Source organism: Bombus pascuorum, chromosome 3, assembly GCF_905332965.1.
Source record: "Bombus pascuorum chromosome 3, iyBomPasc1.1, whole genome shotgun sequence".
In the NCBI taxonomy this organism is placed as follows: Eukaryota; Metazoa; Arthropoda; class Insecta; order Hymenoptera; family Apidae; genus Bombus; species Bombus pascuorum.
Window position 1 is genome coordinate 14,210,900 of NC_083490.1, and position 19,673 is coordinate 14,230,572.

At 35.9% G+C, this 19,673-nt stretch overlaps 1 protein-coding gene across 1 annotated transcript in view; it reads left to right on the forward strand.

The window, feature by feature from the left end:
• Window positions 1-10,363, forward strand: part of LOC132904912 (division abnormally delayed protein) — a 250,681-nt gene extending 240,318 nt beyond the window's left edge. Inside the window, exons 7-8 of the mRNA XM_060955747.1 lie at window positions 3,515-3,722; window positions 4,732-10,363. Coding sequence (XP_060811730.1) covers window positions 3,515-3,722; window positions 4,732-4,838 — 315 coding nt within the window. The 3' untranslated portion in view covers window positions 4,839-10,363. The remainder of the gene's footprint in view (window positions 1-3,514; window positions 3,723-4,731) is intronic.
• Window positions 10,364-19,673: the final 9,310 nt, after the last annotated feature.

Genomic DNA, 19,673 nt, shown 5'->3' on the forward strand with positions numbered 1-19,673 from the left:
TCATAGTTAAAGTTCAATTAAGCTCTAAAGACACTTAAATTTCGTGTCGTTTCACTTGTATTGTCGTGACTCCACTTCCCTTAAGTATCACGTTAAACGCGTGTGTCGTTTCATTTGTATTCGTGCTCGTCTCTAAATTAAATACAACACAGGAAATACTCTCGCGAACGAATAAGTAGCCGCTTTAACCGTCGTGTACATGAGCACACAGTCACCAGACACCCATAAATTACCTTCTAATCTGGAATTATTCATACGAGCCGCGAGTTGTGTAGCCGGTGTGCGTCTGGCGCGTGGACGTCGAGCACAGGAGGAAGGTGCGAAAGATCCGTCTAAAAGGTGCGTGGGTGAGATTGGTGCTGCGAGTCGGTTCTGATTGTCCGTGATTGGCGAACAGGTGCAAACGGCAGGTATCTGATATGTAGGAAATCGACAACGCCGACGCGTCGAGTCTCTCTCGTGAATGCGCCGCGATCGAGTGTCTCGAGTGAGGGCTTTATGCGTCCAATTGTGAGACGTGCGTTTACGGAATACACGTTTGAATGATTAATAAGGAATGTAGATACGCGATTGTAATCGTGGTTGGAATGGGTAGTTTCATTGTAATAATAATTCGTTAAATTATTCAGTATTAGATTCCTTTTTCCCTTTTATTATTTATAATTAACAGCAATGAAACGAAATCACAGCGCAAGAACAGAAATTTATAATTACAAATCGCTTTGACAAAATTACAAATCATTATTGTCACTTTCACGTTGTATTGCTGTCTATAGGTAGAATATTTTTTGCATGGGAGGATGCATCTGTGACTGTGTAAATATAGCGTTGCACAATTTACAAAACGATTTCTTTCTTGAGAAAGTGAAGAACATAATCTGGATTTGTTCTCGTGTTGATATTGAAATATTAGGTTGTTCAAAAAGTTCAAAAGGATTATAACTAGGAAATACACTATAAAATATCTACACCAAATATATCCACCTTCATTAATTTAAAACCATGTAATAGTTGCAGCATCAAACCTTATTAAAACCAAGAAGGAACGATACATACCTACTCATAGCTATAGTTGATCTGCAGTTATCCATCTATTTTACATTATTTTGCAATCTGTTTCCGAGCGCTTTATACGATTGATTCGATTGTACGTGTGTATTTATGCGAACCATAATTGGATCTCAGAAGTCAAATCGATCAACTGTGCTTTATATTATCCAGATACATAATTGGTATTTAACATTTCAAAAAAGAAGTCTTATTTTCGTAAAACTTATTATTACGTAGAAATAGGATAAATAATTATAATATAATGTTTGCAACTGTCATTGCACTATAGATTTTAATTTATGGAATTGACAAACACGACTCATCTATAACAGATGCTGTCGCGAGATCGTAAAAGATCTCGAATTCTGAAGAAAAGCCCAGCCAATTGCGACGTGCAACGCAACATTTTAAATAGTTCGATGTCCGTCATCGGTCATCCGTCATTTTATGAAGCATCTTCCAACACTTAGGCACACGTTAATTCGCATGTCTAGAAATCAGGCAGGTGATTTGCGCTCGTTGCGTGTACGACACCTGCACACCCGTCAACTGCGGCATATCGCACCTGTGTAATCCAATTTGAAATTATACAGAGCCAGAAGAAGGTGACGGGCGCGTAACGATACGTATGACAATGTGCGAACTCATGAATCATTTATAAGCAAGTTCACGCGACAGCGTCGAGTATGAATACTCGGGGGTCGATCTTCTATTTCTTCTATTTTCCTCCGCTGGGATAAACGTTTACCCAGATGCGATTTACATACATATAATTCGTGCATGTTGCGTATTGCTTCACGTAACATCGACGTGTTGGATTTTAATTAAACAATCCAACTAGATCGGGATTTTCAACAACGTTATTAACATTGCGGAACCGTCCGGAAAGGGAATACTGTAAATTCCAATTAAACTGAAGTTAATTTCGGCGCGCAGAAAAAATTCCGGCGTAAAATTCTTCGCGGAAATGTATGGAAAAGAAAAAGATAGTTAGGCATATGGAGTTTCCTATGACGTTGATAATGTATTAGGTTGCCCGAAAAGTGTCTTTCTTTTACAGACACGTCTTTTACAACGCATCTTTTTACAAAAATGAAACCTAATTTGTCGAACGTTGTGGTCTTTATTTTGGTAGAACAAAATGGATCATACGTAATTCGATAAAATAATATAAAACGGAAAATGTCGTGCATCCATTATTTCCTTATAAAACGAAAGAAACTTTTCGGACGACCTAATATACAATGTGTCTAATTTAAATATATTCATAAATCTATCATTTCCGGGTAACTGTTACTCAGGGTCCAGTCTTGAAATAATACGTGGAGGGTGCATAAAAAGTAAATGTAAAATCCACCACAGCAAGTTTCTATATCTCTGCATTGATGGACATTTATAAAAAAGAGGTCCAAGGAAAATTGATCTTCGCCTTGAATTTCAAGAGCAAATTTTTTTGCTTGCGTCGTATTCTATTCGTCACGAGGACCAAATTTATCAAAGCAACCACAAGTTGCAACCGACCAATCTCTTGAATAATAATGTTAAATTTTCATTGGCTCCACTGACATTATTTATAATATATTTCAGTCAGATAGAAAGTAAATAGTGTCATATTAACGAAGAAGCTGGAAATTATTTCTTAGCACGTGAGACAGTCCATCCTATATAGCATCAAAGTACCTAATCTCAAATTATTAAAAAGTTACGTACTATGTACAAATAACCTTTCAAGCAACAGTTGAATTGCATCGAAACGGGCACTAACTTGTTTGCAAATGCCATTAACTTGTTTGCAAGTGAATAAGTAGAGGACATAATAATCATAAGTAGAGGACCAATAATAATAATATTTTCTGAGCTAGCATCGATAATTGCATAAAGAAATATAATTCTATTTAGAAGAGAACGTATCTAGTACACCTTCGTAGATCACAGTAAGGATTCAATTCGCTCGAAATAGTTATCAGTAGATTCTCGAAACTTGCGAGTACTGATTGCGAGATGCGAAACTAGTTTGTGAAGATCAAATACTTGGCAAGTGTAAAATGAACGAATTTCGATTCATTCCCTCGCAAGGTGCGTCCTCGTTGATTTTTGCAAGCAGTTCACGAGCAGTTGGTCTTCTATTTTTCATTCGTTTGTACACTATTCGCAAACATAGTCGTGTCACAGAGTAGACATGAAATGTTTATGAACATCTTGCAAACGTTATGTTATTCGCGGACAGTGTTTGTGAACTGTTAGTCTGTAAGTACGTGCCTTTATGAGTACCGTTTGATTCCTATGAAGCCTTAAATATTGGATTTACTTGGATGTATATGTACATATTGAGCTTGATGCCATCATTACCGTTAGTCGATCAAGCGATCCAAGTTGTCGATGAATTTCTCTCTGCTTCCTGAGCTTATTTAGTTAGTATCCAAGATGACAATCATCTGTAAACGTTCCCTTCCCTTTTTCGTAGATCTTGCAGTCTCAGTTGGCGTCGGCACCGGATAGTGGAATGCTGCTCGCTGACGAAGCTCTGGATGGTTCAGGAAGCGGTGACAGGCCAATATGGAGGAAGAAAGGCAGAGGAGAAGATGCCGATAACGATGATGAAGATGAACATGGTGGTTATGGTCACGAAGATGAAGAGGCATCTGGATCAGGAATGGGCCCTAGTACACCAGGTATAGATTCGACATTTTTCAAATTTATATTACCCATTATTATTGTTATTTTGTATAGTTTCATATTGCTATTCTGTCTACAAATAGCATCTTTTTCTTCTTTTTAATGATTTTGACTAAGCGTCGTTAAGTTTTTACATAATAAATGTCATTTTCAAGATAAAAGGTTCCGGTTATAATTTACTTTGAAATGAAAATTTGTAAAATGAAAATAAGGTAAACACTTACAGGACTCGTTGTTATTCTCGACAAATTGGATGAAAAGTTTTGTATTGGTGAAGAAAAATAGTTAAAAAGTCATACTTTTAAAAAGGAAAAGCATTGTTGCTTTAAGAAAATAATCAAACTACTACTAAACTGTATGATAAACTAAAATCTTCTAAATTAAATAATATACAGGAGAAAATAATTATGAAATTTTTTACGATTTTAAAACACCCGAAACAATGTCTGGTATGGTAGTTTATTATGCAACCTAATAATTAATTTAATCGAACGTTTGAAAACATATCTACTAATGTAGCTTTTTTTAACAATTCGTTGAAACTGCTCATTTTCCGGAGTTAATTCTGCATGTTGTAAAATATAAATATTCTTTTGTGATAAAGAGAAATACACATTGACTGTCGAAGAGATATAAAAGATGAACAATTAATGAGACAATTAAATAAATTTCAGATTTAATACGTCATATAATGACTACTTCTTGTCAAATAACGTTAACACAAAGCTGTTAAAAAACATTGATAAAAAACTTTGCCGATAAGAATCTGATAAATCAACTACAACGACCGCAATGTTGGTGAATTGTAATCTTGATCTCCAAAATTGTCTCCAATTTTTCTGTACAAAACATACGATCTATCTTCTTGAAAACAATGGCAGTATACAAAGAAACTAATACGACGTCGTACGGTTTCACTACCTCGAATATTTTCCATTTATATTGCTACTGAATTTTAATTACAGATTAATCCATCAAATTAATCGAAACTAATCATTGTTGCAGATCCAATGTTGAAGACGAATCGTGAGAATCCAACCACGGCAGGAGCATCAAGCATTCTCCTGTCATCCGTGACAATGGCGATCGCCTGCGCATCGCTGATCGCTTAAGTTGAATGGAAGCCGGCGTGAAAGAAGGGGACGACGTTTCGACGACCTAGACATGGATGTAGACAAACGATTTTGGTGCCCGCGTCGGCGAACAGGATGATCCTGCTCGACACGAGGGATCGATCTAATTCCGGAACTTACGAATCTGCTTTATAGATATTTATCGTGCCGCCTAAACGGAACAGCTGCGAGGAATGTCCGGAAACAACGGAGAATCTGTTTTATTGTTCGTGGCTGAGAATCGATGTGCGTCGATCGATCGAACGAAGACTGTGTTTCGTATTCGAAGTTCGAGAGCAAGGTTCTGAAAATCGTTCGCGTTCGAATAATCATTCTGGGCTCGTTGGCCGACGCGATTGAATATTCGACGAGTGTCGATACAAAGCTGAATAGACATTTTTCCGGAAGATCGTTCCACGCATGGAAATCGTCGTAGGCTAGGATAGGATCTGATTATCTGATGTCGAATGGCCGGAAACAAAAGTGTAAGAAAAGAGTTGGACTGTTGGTCGAGTATCTGCTAGCGGAAATCACCAGCGATGGCGTGTCCTGCCTTTAACGATTTGCCAAGAATCGAACCGTATGGCTGGTACGAGGATCGAGAGAATACTTGAACGATTGGAAATAGTGCACTGAACATGGAAGAACAACGAGAAAACCGATTCTCATCTGTCGCGTGTCATGTTGCTCGCAAACGACCACGGAAAGAATTATATTTAACGAGGTAAAACTGTGTCGGAAAGAATTAAGAAGCCGAGTTAGCCGAGTTGCTTATGTGAGAAAAGAGCGTTGAGAGAATAGTCAAGCGAGACAGAAGGTCAAAAGCAACGTGCATGTAAAAATGGTTCCTTCCTGTTTTACAGGAACATGATAACAAGCACGATGGCCATCCGGCGAAACTGACTGCACTGCGATTTCACGAAACGATGGGAGGTTGCTATTCTGTGCAGCGCATCTTGTTTTTGCCGAGGAATTGGAAAATTGAAGGGAAAGGAGAGACCTATTTATACGAAATTAGAGCCAGACGAAAAAATTCCAGGGATAATCTTCGCAGAATATCGCGGTTACATCTGCGGGAAATCAGATTTGATAATAACGTAAAGCGACGGATGGTGAAAAAGAACAATACCGCGCTTTTGGAAGAATGGAGAGTAAAAAGTTTTGTCATTTATTTATGCTATTAAAAGTGATTCATAGAAAATTGCTGTATTAAAATATCTACAGGAAACTTCCCGTACAGCGAAATAAGGCAAACACTGTGTAAACAGACAGACACGACTCATTCCGGCGATTCTCGTGCATTTGCTGTGCAAAATGCGTGATTCGTCGTTCAAAAAGTTACTCGTATTTATTCACCTACGTATACATATACGCTACACTTTGGAAATGTTCTTTTTCACCGGAAGATCGAACGAGACGAACGCGGAAAGAACGAGCAAGCTACAATCACGAGCAATAATCATCGTCGTTGATACTTCACTTTGCTGTGAATACTTTCCGAACAGCGAGGAATCGCTGTTAGGCAAAATGTACGGCGTTTGTGTCGCACGGGGAAAAATCAAAAGTGTCTTTCCTTTTTGAAAGTATCAGACGACAGTTGTAGCAGCATCAACAGCAGTAGCAGCAGTTCCGGCTTTTAAACGATCCGACCAAGTCACAGAGCCGAACAACGAGACTCCGACCCTTGTGCCTCGCGTTTTGCGCTGTTCTTCGTCACGCATGAATTGCCTCTCGTTCGCGGCGACGCTTTTTGTCGTCGACGTCGATACACGGACTAATCACGGGGTCATCCCCGTCGGTGATATCGCGCGTGCATGCCATATATCAAAGCCAACTGCCAAAACGCCAGTTACGCGGCCGAAGCTGCTTTCTCGTCAAGCGATCCGGTGGTCGTACTTCGAATTTCACGCGAAACGAGCGTCGCCTTCCGCTTGCATCGTCTCGAGACGGTCGTTTCCAAGGATAGTCACGAGAGGTTCGACGTTAATTCTATCTTTACAAATGCGACGTTTCCGCGCCACCGTAATCCCCACTCCAGCCATTAATCGCCAATAACGTGCGTTCCTTCTTCGCAGATGGAGCATTCGTGGAGGATCGTTTCGACTTTTTATAACTTTTTCAGTAGGATGCGTACGGAGTGCTTGATACGCTGTGATTAATCGTACGAGAACGTATAAAAGATCGTACGACCGATTGGATATAGTCGAGCGAATCAACGACTCCTTCTTGGACGTCTAATCGTTGAAAAGGAACTCGGAACCCGATTGCGGGTGATTCGAATTGAAATTGCCGAGTGAAAGCGTGGGCTTATCGAGACCCCGACGAAAATAACGATAAAGCGTGATACGATAGTATTTGAGAAAGTAAAACGTGTAGACGTTGTTATCGAGCATTGTGTTTTTAGTCCTTGAGGTACTAAAATTGTTTGTAGCCACCTGCCCAGTGCCATAATTTTTCCTATTATTTCATAGAAACGCAAAAGATCATTCGTATTCCTTGACTCTGTTGTCTAAAATTCGTTTTCCGTTGATTCTATTTCTACTATATTATACATTTAGATATCATCAAGTGCCAAAAAGCAAGAAGAAAAAAAAAGAACGCCAAGTAGAGCGCTAACTATAAAAATTGTCTCGCGATCCGAAGCGAGAGCAAGTTCCTCGACGCGAAAACGCTTTAGACGTCTAATCGTAAGCTTCGAGGCGGACCTAGATTTTGGCGGTTTGCTTTCCAACTAAAAACAAAAAAAAAAAAAGAAAAAATGAAAAAAAAATCGACTTAGGCTAGTGTAAGAAAGTAGAAAGAGCTAAGGAGACAAGAGCCTGTCGGTGTAACCTCGTATGCGTCGACTCGTATGCGGCCGCACTGATTTTGTACATTTGATTTTTCGGATCTTTAAGGGTTAGTGCCTTTTTAAATATCCCTAGCCGTGACGTCGTGTTGTCATCTCACGCCCGACAGAAGGAATGAGAAAGCCATCGATATAAATACGACTGTACAGGGCATTCATGCTGAAGAGAACGATGTGTGCGCGTGCGACCTTCTTTTCCTCCTTTTGTAATTTCTTTCTTCTCTGACAAGAAAAGAAAGGAAAGAAAGAAAAAAAGAAAGTAATTCGATTTAATCTGGGGTGATCGAAATATCCGCTAGTGTAACGCAAGAAACGACCAACGCTTTTGGAATTTCGCGTTAGTTCGAACAGCCAAGGAGAAAAATTTCCTTGTCAACTTAAAGATATTGACTAATCGCCGTCTTAGATAGGGTCCAGACTGTGTTTCAACTTAAATCGACGCGAACTTTGTAACAAGTAGACTTTTGGACCGAAAGGCTTTTTTTTCTATTATCAATCGCCGCGTAGTTTACTTCTATAAAGTTAACTATATGAGCGATAAATGCGATACGCGGAAGAAACTAGTCTATCGACCAGCGCGGATAAAATTAAATTATTTGCTGAACGCTAAAACGAGATCTTCACAGATCGGGCGAATTTTTTCACACCAACAGTTCTATCGATACTCTTGCACGTCCTTCCAGGATATAAAATCGCTTATCGATTGATATTTCACTTTTTATTGTTTGATCTATATAAACAATCGAATAGGAAAGAACGTCCACTAAGGATTATTGTTAATTTGACAAATCGGCTGGCGAATCCGACTCGTTCTAGGTATCAATAATAATTAAATACCGAAATAATGAATGAATTAGCCTGGTATTCAAGAACATCGTTTTATATTCAACGAGCCTTTGTTATCTCGAAAGCCGTAGAATCGTTTTAAAGATACGTGATTATAACGAAATTTGATTAAAATGAAATCGTGACAATTGAAAGTAAATTCGATGATGAGCGAACAAAAATATTTTTACGACGCAACGCAGCCACGAAAGATATAGAGGAAGAGCGTTTGAATTTGAGGAACCGATACACGCACTCTTTTAAAGTCCAATTAATTATACAGTCGACGTTCGACGCGACGACGAAGGAGCCCAATTTAGTACGACTCGGACATAACTGTTAGAATTTATAATTGTAATTATTCGATGAATAATTGTTATTATTCTGCTTGTCGGGCGAATTTAGGCAACGAGCGAGATAAGTGATCCCTAAAAACTCGCCTCGTTACTCGTCTACGGCTGCGTGACCCTTTTGATTGCGGAGATATTAATATATATCCCTTTTGACGGCACACGCCTCCTGTAAATTGTATGGAATCGTTTTAACACGACATACGATGACGAAGGAAGTGGCCTTACATTCGATTCCTTCGATTCGTGTTGTTTCGCTTCAATTATCAAAGCATCGTTGAGACACTATGAAATCGATCACCTATTTATAATGCTCTTTGTTATACATGTTTTGTGGTGCTACACTAAATAAAAAGAAATTGCGATTAAATAAAAGTGATATATTTAAACAAACGAACTGTGTTGATACTTGGAATGCGACGGTCTCGCTTCTTCTTGACCGCGATCTATACGACCGGTCGATGTCGTCATCGTCGTAAACGAAATTTAGAAAAATTTATTTCTTGCGAATAGCAAGTACACGTGGAATCAGACGAACGACTGGATCATTGAATGAACTTATTGTACTCGTTTAAATTGGCTCGTTGAACGTTGAATAGCTCCGATGGCGAATTTAATTAAAGCGATACACATTAGCCGTCTAGCTACAAGCGTCCAGCTGCATGTCGCCCAGATACAAAGTATAAAGCGTAGAAATTAGAGGCGAAACAGAAACGCAAGAAACGCACAGAATCCGTACTTAATACGCACAGACAATTTCTCACCCTCTAATTACGTGTCGTCGCGCTGTGTCGTGTCTGTGTTTCTATTAAAGTAACGCGCCACCGTCACGACTCAAGAACAAGCAAACCGCGTAAATCGCACAAATTTAAGGCCTAATTCAATGTTTCTCATATTACGTTAATCACGGTAAAACAGCAAATGCATATTACACTTTGCGAGACTGCATATGTAAGTGGAATAAAAGAAAAATAAAACGTATACACTGTCTGAAACGCGCCTATTTCGCGCTATGAAAATAAGATTTGCTAAGCCGTTAAACGTACCACAACGCGCCCGTAACGAGAGCGGAATTAAAAATAGAATTGCTTTTACGAAGAAGTAATTTACATTAAATCGTATCCGTATAATGTGATTTACATATACAGCCATAGGGACGCGTTTACTCGCGTGAAAGCGTTAACGAGTTTGCTCGAAAGTAGAGCTTAATTAACCGGATTAAATACGCGCGACCGGCAATTTATTACTCGAGGAACATTCCAGCTAAGGCTTCGGAAGCGGTCACATCCCCCATTTTAACAAACGCTGATCAATTGACTCGTCGCGCCGTCACTCTTTAACCCTTTGTATTTTAATAACCGATTTTAATAGCTAGTTTGGGTCATCATGCTAAACAACCATCAAACGATATAAAGAACCTTCTGCTTTTTAATCTGCTCTAGCTAACCATCGTAAATGCTTCTTTTTTTTTCAAATAAACATCTCGATTCGTACAGTTGAAAGGAAATAAAGACTGAAAATAGAAACATCGAACTATCGTCTTTTAGCGAGAAATAATTTTATATACGAATATCGGATATGGATTAAAATTAACCAGAAATAGTTCAGGTTTTTAATTTACATTTCGTTCAATATTTGCGGTACGATCGATGGTAAAGAGGAAATGTCGCGCGATTAAAACTTCAATTTCGTCGTGGTTACTCTTAATTATACGATGACATTTACGACACGGCGAGACATTTATTAATGTTGCGTGGTTAAAACGTTATTAGCAAATATCATTCAACATTCCATGCGAAACTGCGTACGTACGTTAAAAACATCGTGAAACCCGTAACGCCGGTGCTTAACCGAGAATTGCGCTTTCAGTTTCCAGAAATCCTGTTTCGCGTGATAATTTTTCGTCTTAACGAAACTTTATATCATCGAGCATTTAGAATATCTGTGAGATAATTCGAAAAATTTTAAAAATACAGGGCGTTCCGTTAACGTGCGGCAACGAATTTTTATTAAACACGGAAACTTATTTAACATTTTTCATTTTTAATAATCGAGTTTACAACCGTTGACATTTTGCTTGCAGATACTTAGTAATTATCGCTTCTATCAAATAATATATTCCACTTTCCTTCTTCTTTTTCTTCTTTTCTTTCTTCTTCTTCTTCTTCGTTGATATCGATATGAAATTATGAGCATGATTTACGAGACACGTGAAAATACGTAAAGTAGCAGCGCAATTACATAGAATTATTCGAGGCACGTTGAAAAATTTTAAAAACGAGCAATATCTTTCGAAGCAGTGGAGCAACGTTTAATTTAAATTAAATACACTTCTCGGAAGTAATTATGTTTCTAAGAAAGAAAGAAATGATTTACAAAACTACTTCTTCAAACACATTTACTTATTTTGACGGCGATGTTCATTTTGAGAATTGTCAATAATGGTTTCGATTTCCTTGAAAAATTAACGTGCAAGATAACTAAATATGTACGAATGGATAATAACAAATACCACAATAAAATAGATTTTCACCTTGTGTAAAAATGTCACAATGAAAATGTCCTCTTGTGAAAATATTAAAGCGCCTCAAATCGTAAATAGCTTCGTATGATATTAACATATTTAAAAGAATCATTTCTCTAGAATATATTATACAAAATTTAATTATTCATTACGTTTCTATTGTTACACGTTAAATTTTATAGATTTTGTACAAATAAATTCAATACAACATTCATTGATTATAAACAATCTTTTTGATATAAAATGTAATATAAGATGTTTTATTATTATACTTTTACCAAGCATATCAAAATATTGCGTAACATTCAATTTGTTTTCACGAAACGTACTTACCTATAATCCACATCTTACAAATCATTTCTCACATTCGTGAGAAACACATTTCTATATTCAATTATTCCGGAATAGTTTATTAAAATACTTTATTCGAATAAAATGATCTATTTGAATATACCAAGCGATACTGAAATAAAAGCCACTGAAATTAAAGAGTTATAATCTTATCTACCAAGTATGATGCATTTAATATAAAAATATGTTAATACGTTAATATAATAAAACATATAACACTGCCTTATACGCACATAACTGACGTTAAATGTGACCTAACGATTGTAAACTAACGATTATATGTACAATAGTTTACTAATAATCTACCATTTATATGCTTTAATCATCTTCGTCATCCGATATTTATATCAATTACCGTATAAACCATATAACTATTTATCTAATTTTCTGAAAATCAGTTAATATAACTTATCATACGATTTATAATAATTTGAAAACCGTAAAATATTCTTCGTTCATATTTTTTCATTAACTGATATATCTAGCAAATCCGCGAATAACCAAGAAGGAACGAACGATATAGAAATAATTAAAAATATTATTAAAAATTTAATGAAAAATAAACTACATCTTCGAAATAATTACCATTTGTCGATCGCCTTTAATGTCTAAACAATATTTCTAATCCGTGTAAAACGATGTTCGTCGTATGACTCACCGTATTGCGTGTATCTTACAGAAACACTATAATCGATTGCGTCTTGATCCACATGGAAGAAAAAGAAACAATTTCTTCCCGATTTAAAATTCAAACTCGAACGCTGCGCAACAGCCAAACGTCCTGCTCTACGGATTCGTCTGAAGTTTCTTGCACAGCGCAGCTTTCCTGTAATTTTTTCACGCGTAAGACAAATAAACCGCGGAACGAACGCGCAGTCTGGACTCTTTCCGAGGATTACGGTGAGCAAACAGGGAGGAAAAGGGAGGGAAAAGAAAATGTATATGAACAAGTAAGAGTGAGAATGAAGCTGAGGGAGCCTGTATATAATAGTGAATGCGTGTTGTATTTATATGTTATACGCGTAATATACATATATATATATATATATATATAGAAACATATACATATACGTATACATACATATATATATATATTAATACCGTCGACCTAAGAGCAATCGTAACAACAGTGGAGAAAGTAACGCATTTTCGATCAGGTAACCAATTAATCGTAATGTAATTATTATGCTAATTTACCGTGCAAATAACGATGCCGTAAGCAAGGCAATTCAACCCGTTGCCTTTCGATTCTGTCAGCCTTTTGCTATTCTAACGCTACGTTTGATGCGAAAAATTGAATTATACGATCGATTTCAGAACTCCATTTATTGAAATGATATTTTAGTTAATATCAATTAAATCCACTTATTTGGGCCCTCTTGCACGATTGAACTAATATTATTAAGAAAATTTTACAAGTCATCAGTCACAAGTTATTGGTATCAATGAATCCTTCTGCGAAACGGTAACACGTTCAATGATAAAGTAAACACATACAAAATAACGAGTAAACTTTACGAATGAATCATTGTAAGCGATTTGACGTAAAACTGTGATGTTATAAAACCGTAGCTAATAGCCTACAGCTTGTAACTTGTCAATTCACTAATATTATTAGTTGATAAATTATTGTACAAGAGAGCCTACCGTAGAATGCGAATTTTTATTCTGTGAACGAAAAATCGCAGATAATATAATAATTAATGAACTTCTATTATACAGATTGTTATACTGTTTGCTATTGATGAGTTAAAATAAATGAAGTTCTACTGTAATACATACATATAATTTTTACCATTACGTTATCTGGAAGGTTTCCAGTGTTTCTGACAATCAATATATTATTTTATTGTAAATTTCGAACGACTGGAATTCTGTTTCCAAGTTGAAGAATAAATGCAAATATTATAGAGGAATATCCGGAATCGATTAATAGGAATAGTTTTGCTTTCCAATGTACCAGTTATTAATAATCGGTACATAAATTTCTCTGATGTTTTAGTTTCGCCAGAAACAACTCCATTAATGTTTGGTTAATTAATAACTTGTCGAAGTATAACGTTGCGTATGTAACACCGAATATAAAGAGAATAATAATTCCATTTACTAGCAGTATATTATATTTCATAAGTTCCGGTGTTCACAAAATATTGCAGAAAGTAGTTGAAAAATTAACTGTTGCCCAAAACAATGAAGCTACTCGATGACCAAAAATTGTTGGAAAGCACGATGCATGCATTGTTCGATAAAATGATGGTTTGATGTAGATACATTACCTCCAAATATTTTTTAAATTTCTCTACGAATTTTCCAAACAACCCAATGACATTAGACGGTTCGATAATCTGGAAATTTAATTAAACTTTAATTAAACTTTAATTACACTAAAAGTTATACTTCGATGCAAATACAGTCTGAAATCGTTGTATTTGGACTGTTAATTCGCGCAATGGATGTCATTGAACATTATAAGGCATTGGGTTAACTCGTGTAGCTGTCTTTTGACATTGACACAATACGCGACAAGCAACATAGGAGCGAAGATGGACGATTCATCGCTACTGTTCGTTCGCTAGATCGTGCCAATTGTTTCAAAATGGAACTCGAAACTCGCTTCATAATCGCAACATTTTCCAATGCGGCTGCCCCTTGCGATATCGCGGCCGAATTCGTTTCGATCTTCGCTTTGAAGCGAAAAATCGGTCCTCCTCGATCTTTCACTCGACAGAAACATTTTTCACCCTTTTGAACGATTTTCCTGCCTCGTTTCTTTTCGCAACAACACGATTATTCCGCCGCAATCGCAATTTCAAACGATGTAAGGAAAGAGAAACGAAATTTAACAAAGAGAAAGTGCAAATCGATCTTGGAATGATTAACTGGAACAATGGTGTTAGCGGGCATCAAACGAGTTCACAAGTGCTTCGTTTCATGTTCAAGAGGTTTCCATTCTGCCTCCTCGCGTGTGTACATATACACGAATGGACAATAATAAAGCAAAATTGAAAACTGGATTCTCTGCACGTGTGCGTGTGTGTACGTAGACTGAATTTGATCGAACTATCATTTTCGGAGATACTCGTGTACTATGATACTTGTAACGAGGAGTTATTCTCACGGCACGCGTCAGAAGAAAAAGCTCGGCCATCAAATTTCACGCTTCCTCCCCGCTCTTCTTTTTTCGCACGTTTGATTAAAGTTTCGATTAAAAGTAAAAATAGTCACGACGATCACAGTTTACTCGCTTAAATATTATGTCTGCCGGAAAGGTTTGTTGGTTTTCATAGCTCTAAACGCACCTACAGTAACGGACAGGAAATGTTTAGATAGATAAACGATATAAAAAACATTATAATTTTACGACAGTGTATTATATTTAACAAGAACTATGAATAAGCATGATGTATACGGCAGAATGGATGACTTACCAATAGTAAAACGTTTCAGTGAAAACTTTTCTAGTACGAAAATTATTACGTAATACTCGTATAATCATATGTACAAGTAGCAATTTTGAGTTTCCTTTTCCTCGCAAAACTGTGTATTATTTTCTTTGCTAACTTACGATATAATTGCCGTCGTTATATATATATATATATATGACCATGTCCCATCTTTCTTTTGCGTAATGATCTTCAGTTTCTCCTTTAAAATTGCGTCATTCTTTCTTGAGATATTTTCCTTCGGAAGCAATCGAAGGTCGTTAAGGTAATTTCCAAAAGAGATACGCAGGTTTTCCATCGCAATGATAACGTTATCCACGTGTTAGATCATAATATATGAAATGGTCGTTTTCGTCAGTTAATATTAAATATGCATTTATCTTTTATCAAAATAAATTTATCGATCGAAGTACTGAAATCGACAATGTTCCTGATATCAATCTCAAAAAATATTATTATTTTTAACAAATCGTACATATAGATTATCAGAAAACGCAGAGTTTAGAAATGTTTCGTCGTTTAAGTCATTGACAAGAAATCATGCCTCGCTGAACAAGGTAAAGTACGTTTATCGACGCATTTTTATTCATTCTTTGCGGAGTCTTTTGATCAAAAATCATCTCTCCCGTTGAAAGGCGAAATTAAAACGTGTTACGTCCCCTTTATTTTTATAACTCATAGATCAAATAAATCGTATTGCATTCTTCATCATCTTCGACCACTACCTACTTACGTTCTTTTGTGAGTAATAATACATTGACATGAAACTTACTCGGCTTAGATTTAAATAACGCACGGATCTTATCGACGTCTTATAATCATCAACAATTAATTTCTGATCTTAGATTCCGTCAGGAGTTTGTTAGGAAACTTGACCGATCAATTATTACGACTAAATACGTGGCACTTAATTTTTTCAACGTCTCTTAAGGCTTCGCTTCAAAGTTACAACGTATAAATTAAAGGACGACCATTGTTCACGTTTATTCTCTTGCAGAAAATTAAAACAATACTCTTAATGTTGTTCTATATATATTTCAATTTCCCTAAACAAAATATGTTTATGCACGCATATTTATTTCATCATCGTAACTATTCATGTTACTAACTAATCATTTAACTAAATTATGAAATTTTAGATCTCGTGGCAATAGTTTGTTTTATAGAAACGATTAGTTTTCATCCAACAATAAGATACAAATGATCTTTTATAAAGTCGATACCACCATGTTACTCAATACAATAGAATGCGTTATTATCTAAAAAGTGGAAAAGTTTGACAAGAGTTATTTTTGTAACAAATCCTTCAACTAACATGACACGTACGTTATCAACGAATTACACATGACTAAATATTTCTAAAATAATTCCTAAGGAATTTCACAATTCTTTGTTACGAAGATTACTGACGAATAATATTTGAAAATAAAATTCACGAATTTTTCTATCTGAGAATTCCTAAGGAATTTCACAATTCTTTGTTACGAAGATTACTGACGAATAATATTTGAAAATAAAATTCAGGGATTTTTCTATCTGAGAATAAAATTTTTCAAAATCATATATAAAATTAAAAAAATATTTAATTTAACAATATCAAACAATTAACGATGTTTTTAGTATACAAAAATAAAATCGACTAAAATAACATGTACGAGTAACTATTTTCACGTAATATTCGTAGAACCAATTCGAGTTCTCCAATTACGAGCAAAAACACTAATTACGTCGCAATGACACTGGTTCGAGATCGTAGGAAACGGATCCACAGAAATAAAGAAATTAGGAATTGTCTGCGTGATACGATCGCGTCTCTTGGTGACGTAATAAAATCTCGATAAAACAGTCGCTTTTACGTTCGCCATTTCGAAGTTTGCTATCTGTAATACCACAGTTTTCTATGCAATTACATGGATCGATCCGTACTATTCGATACACAGAAGAACGTCGTGCCATTTATTCTGTTATTTTTCTCTCTGTTTTAAACGTGGTCTGTGTCACAGACGCTCGAAATAATACCGTCAAATTACATTTCGTCTCATTTATTTACGCCGAAACGTTTCGTTCTATCGCGATACGTCTGTCTTGCGAAAGAATTCTTGAACGCAGAACATTCATATCCTCGCAGGAATGAAATCGAAATATTCTCCGTTATGGCGAAATGAAAGATTGCTTTGTTGCTTATTTTTAACATTACATCTGTATCAATCTCGGTCAGATTGATTATTTGAATTCAAGTTTTGAACCTGTCTGATAAGTTCCTTGAATTCAAATAATCTGATTTTTCGTGAATATCTGATAAAAGATATGAATAGGCTAAAGCGACGTGGAAGAAAATGATGCGCGAAAAACGAAACACGAGATTAAGGAATTAAGGAATGATTTAACTTAGCTCTATTTGAAACTTGAAAGGATATGTCGAATCAAGTAAATAAAAAGTTTTATATCGATAAGGCGATATCAAGTTGATTGCAGTCAGGTAACATGATTAGCCTGAACGAGATCTTTTATTTTAAAAATGTACAAAATGTACAAAATGTCTGTCTTCTTAACACTTTGATGACGCACTTCGTTTGAAAATATTCATCTTCGCCGAGCTTATTTTAACGAGAGGTCGATCATGGATACAACATGATTGCGTAGTACATTCCAATGATTCACTTCCCTTAGTACATACGTGCAACATTTTTATAATTACATGAAAGTACACGCTGTACATTTATATCGTTATAATCGTCATTGTCTGCTATTATGTAAAATGCCTCGTTAAAACAGATCTGGGCCTTCTTTTTCACTGTATATGTTTTTATCGTGATTTTTATTATTTTGCATATTATGGAATTATCTATTCCGTAATCGATCGAAAAAAATAAGACAGGTATACAAGGATATTGAGTATTTATACTACCTATCAAATAAAATAATAGGATAAATAAATATAATAATTATTTTATAAAATATAAAAATATAGGATAACTTATACAGATATGAACAACAAATAGCAATCATCAAAGTGTTAAGTTGAATAGAAATTTCATTGCTATAACGAAAAAGGTTTATCAATTAATATAAACTTTTTCGTTTGCGATATATGTAAGTAGATATTTGTCAACATATTTGCAATATATTATTTCCCTGTTTATAAATGTCGTTTAACGCGTCTTGCTCTGTATTGCAATGAATGAGAATGCATTCATATGTGTGTGGAATTACATTGTTACACATTGTGTCTAACATACACAAATTCTTTACTCATTATCGTATTTCCATTCCATCAAATATTCTTACAAGGAGATATAAAAATTATATTTTACATTTACAAACTATCGATTTTATGATTTTTGACGATCAAATACTTTTTATTGCTCTGGATCATCGCTATATATTTTGTACTCTTTAACATATTGCATATAGACTTTCTTGAAGGAAATCAACCATTAACTATTAAAACTTTATTAATCTTACGCAATTATGTTATACCAAGCAGTTACTTGGTAGATAAATCGGAAGTTAATCTTCCCACTCGTTCTACACATTTATAAAACGTCGTTCACTAGTCAAACGAAGCTTCTCATCTCGCGAAATGAAGTTCAATGACAGATAAAAAATTATGGAACACTGCTAAGATAAACATAGATATTCAAAATTATTACAAACGTAAAAAAAAGCAGAAGACCATCGGGGAAGAATTTATATAACAACGTACACTACCAAAACCGTGACCATTTTTCACAGTATAATTACGAATGAAGTAATCAACAATAACAAATCAAAAAAGAAACGTAGAATGGTTGGCTCTTTGAAACCGTAGCTTCATCCAGGCGGTGCAAACAAAAATCTGCTAGTGTTCTGACGGAACGGTCCAGACAATTTTACTGGTTGAATAGCGACGATTGACGAGCATTGGCGCGTCGCTATGTGATCAGAACCACAGCAACCAGCAATACATCTTGCTACAGCGATCGTGTTAACTCGCCGCAAACATCATACGCTTCCATGGCATCGGAGCGGTTGCTCGCCGTCTGGTCAATATATATTTCAAAATTGTCGTTCGTACGAGAAGCGTGATGCGAAAACAGCCTGAAATTATCGATTGCCACCTAGCCCGCATCCGTTTTCAATTTGCCGCGTAGACCGCAATAAATAAGCAAAAAAACGAAGGTTGAAACGTCGCGCTTCGTTCTCGTGGCTATGCTCGAAAATTATGATTATGCGAACGAATTCACCGAACCTCGGCTAATTTCGTTTCAGTGAATCGAAGTCGCATCGTGCAACATTTGTTTTCTGTAGATGCTGATTTCGCCAAAATTTTGCAGGAAATTCCGATGTTGAAAGGTACACACTCACGATAGTATTTAAACACTTACCACAGAAGATTTGTACATATATGTACATGGAACATTTTGTGTGTCATATAAAAGAATTTGATATTTCGTTAGCATTGTATTGAATCACGCTAAAAATAATCCAATTGAATATCGAGGCTTACTAATA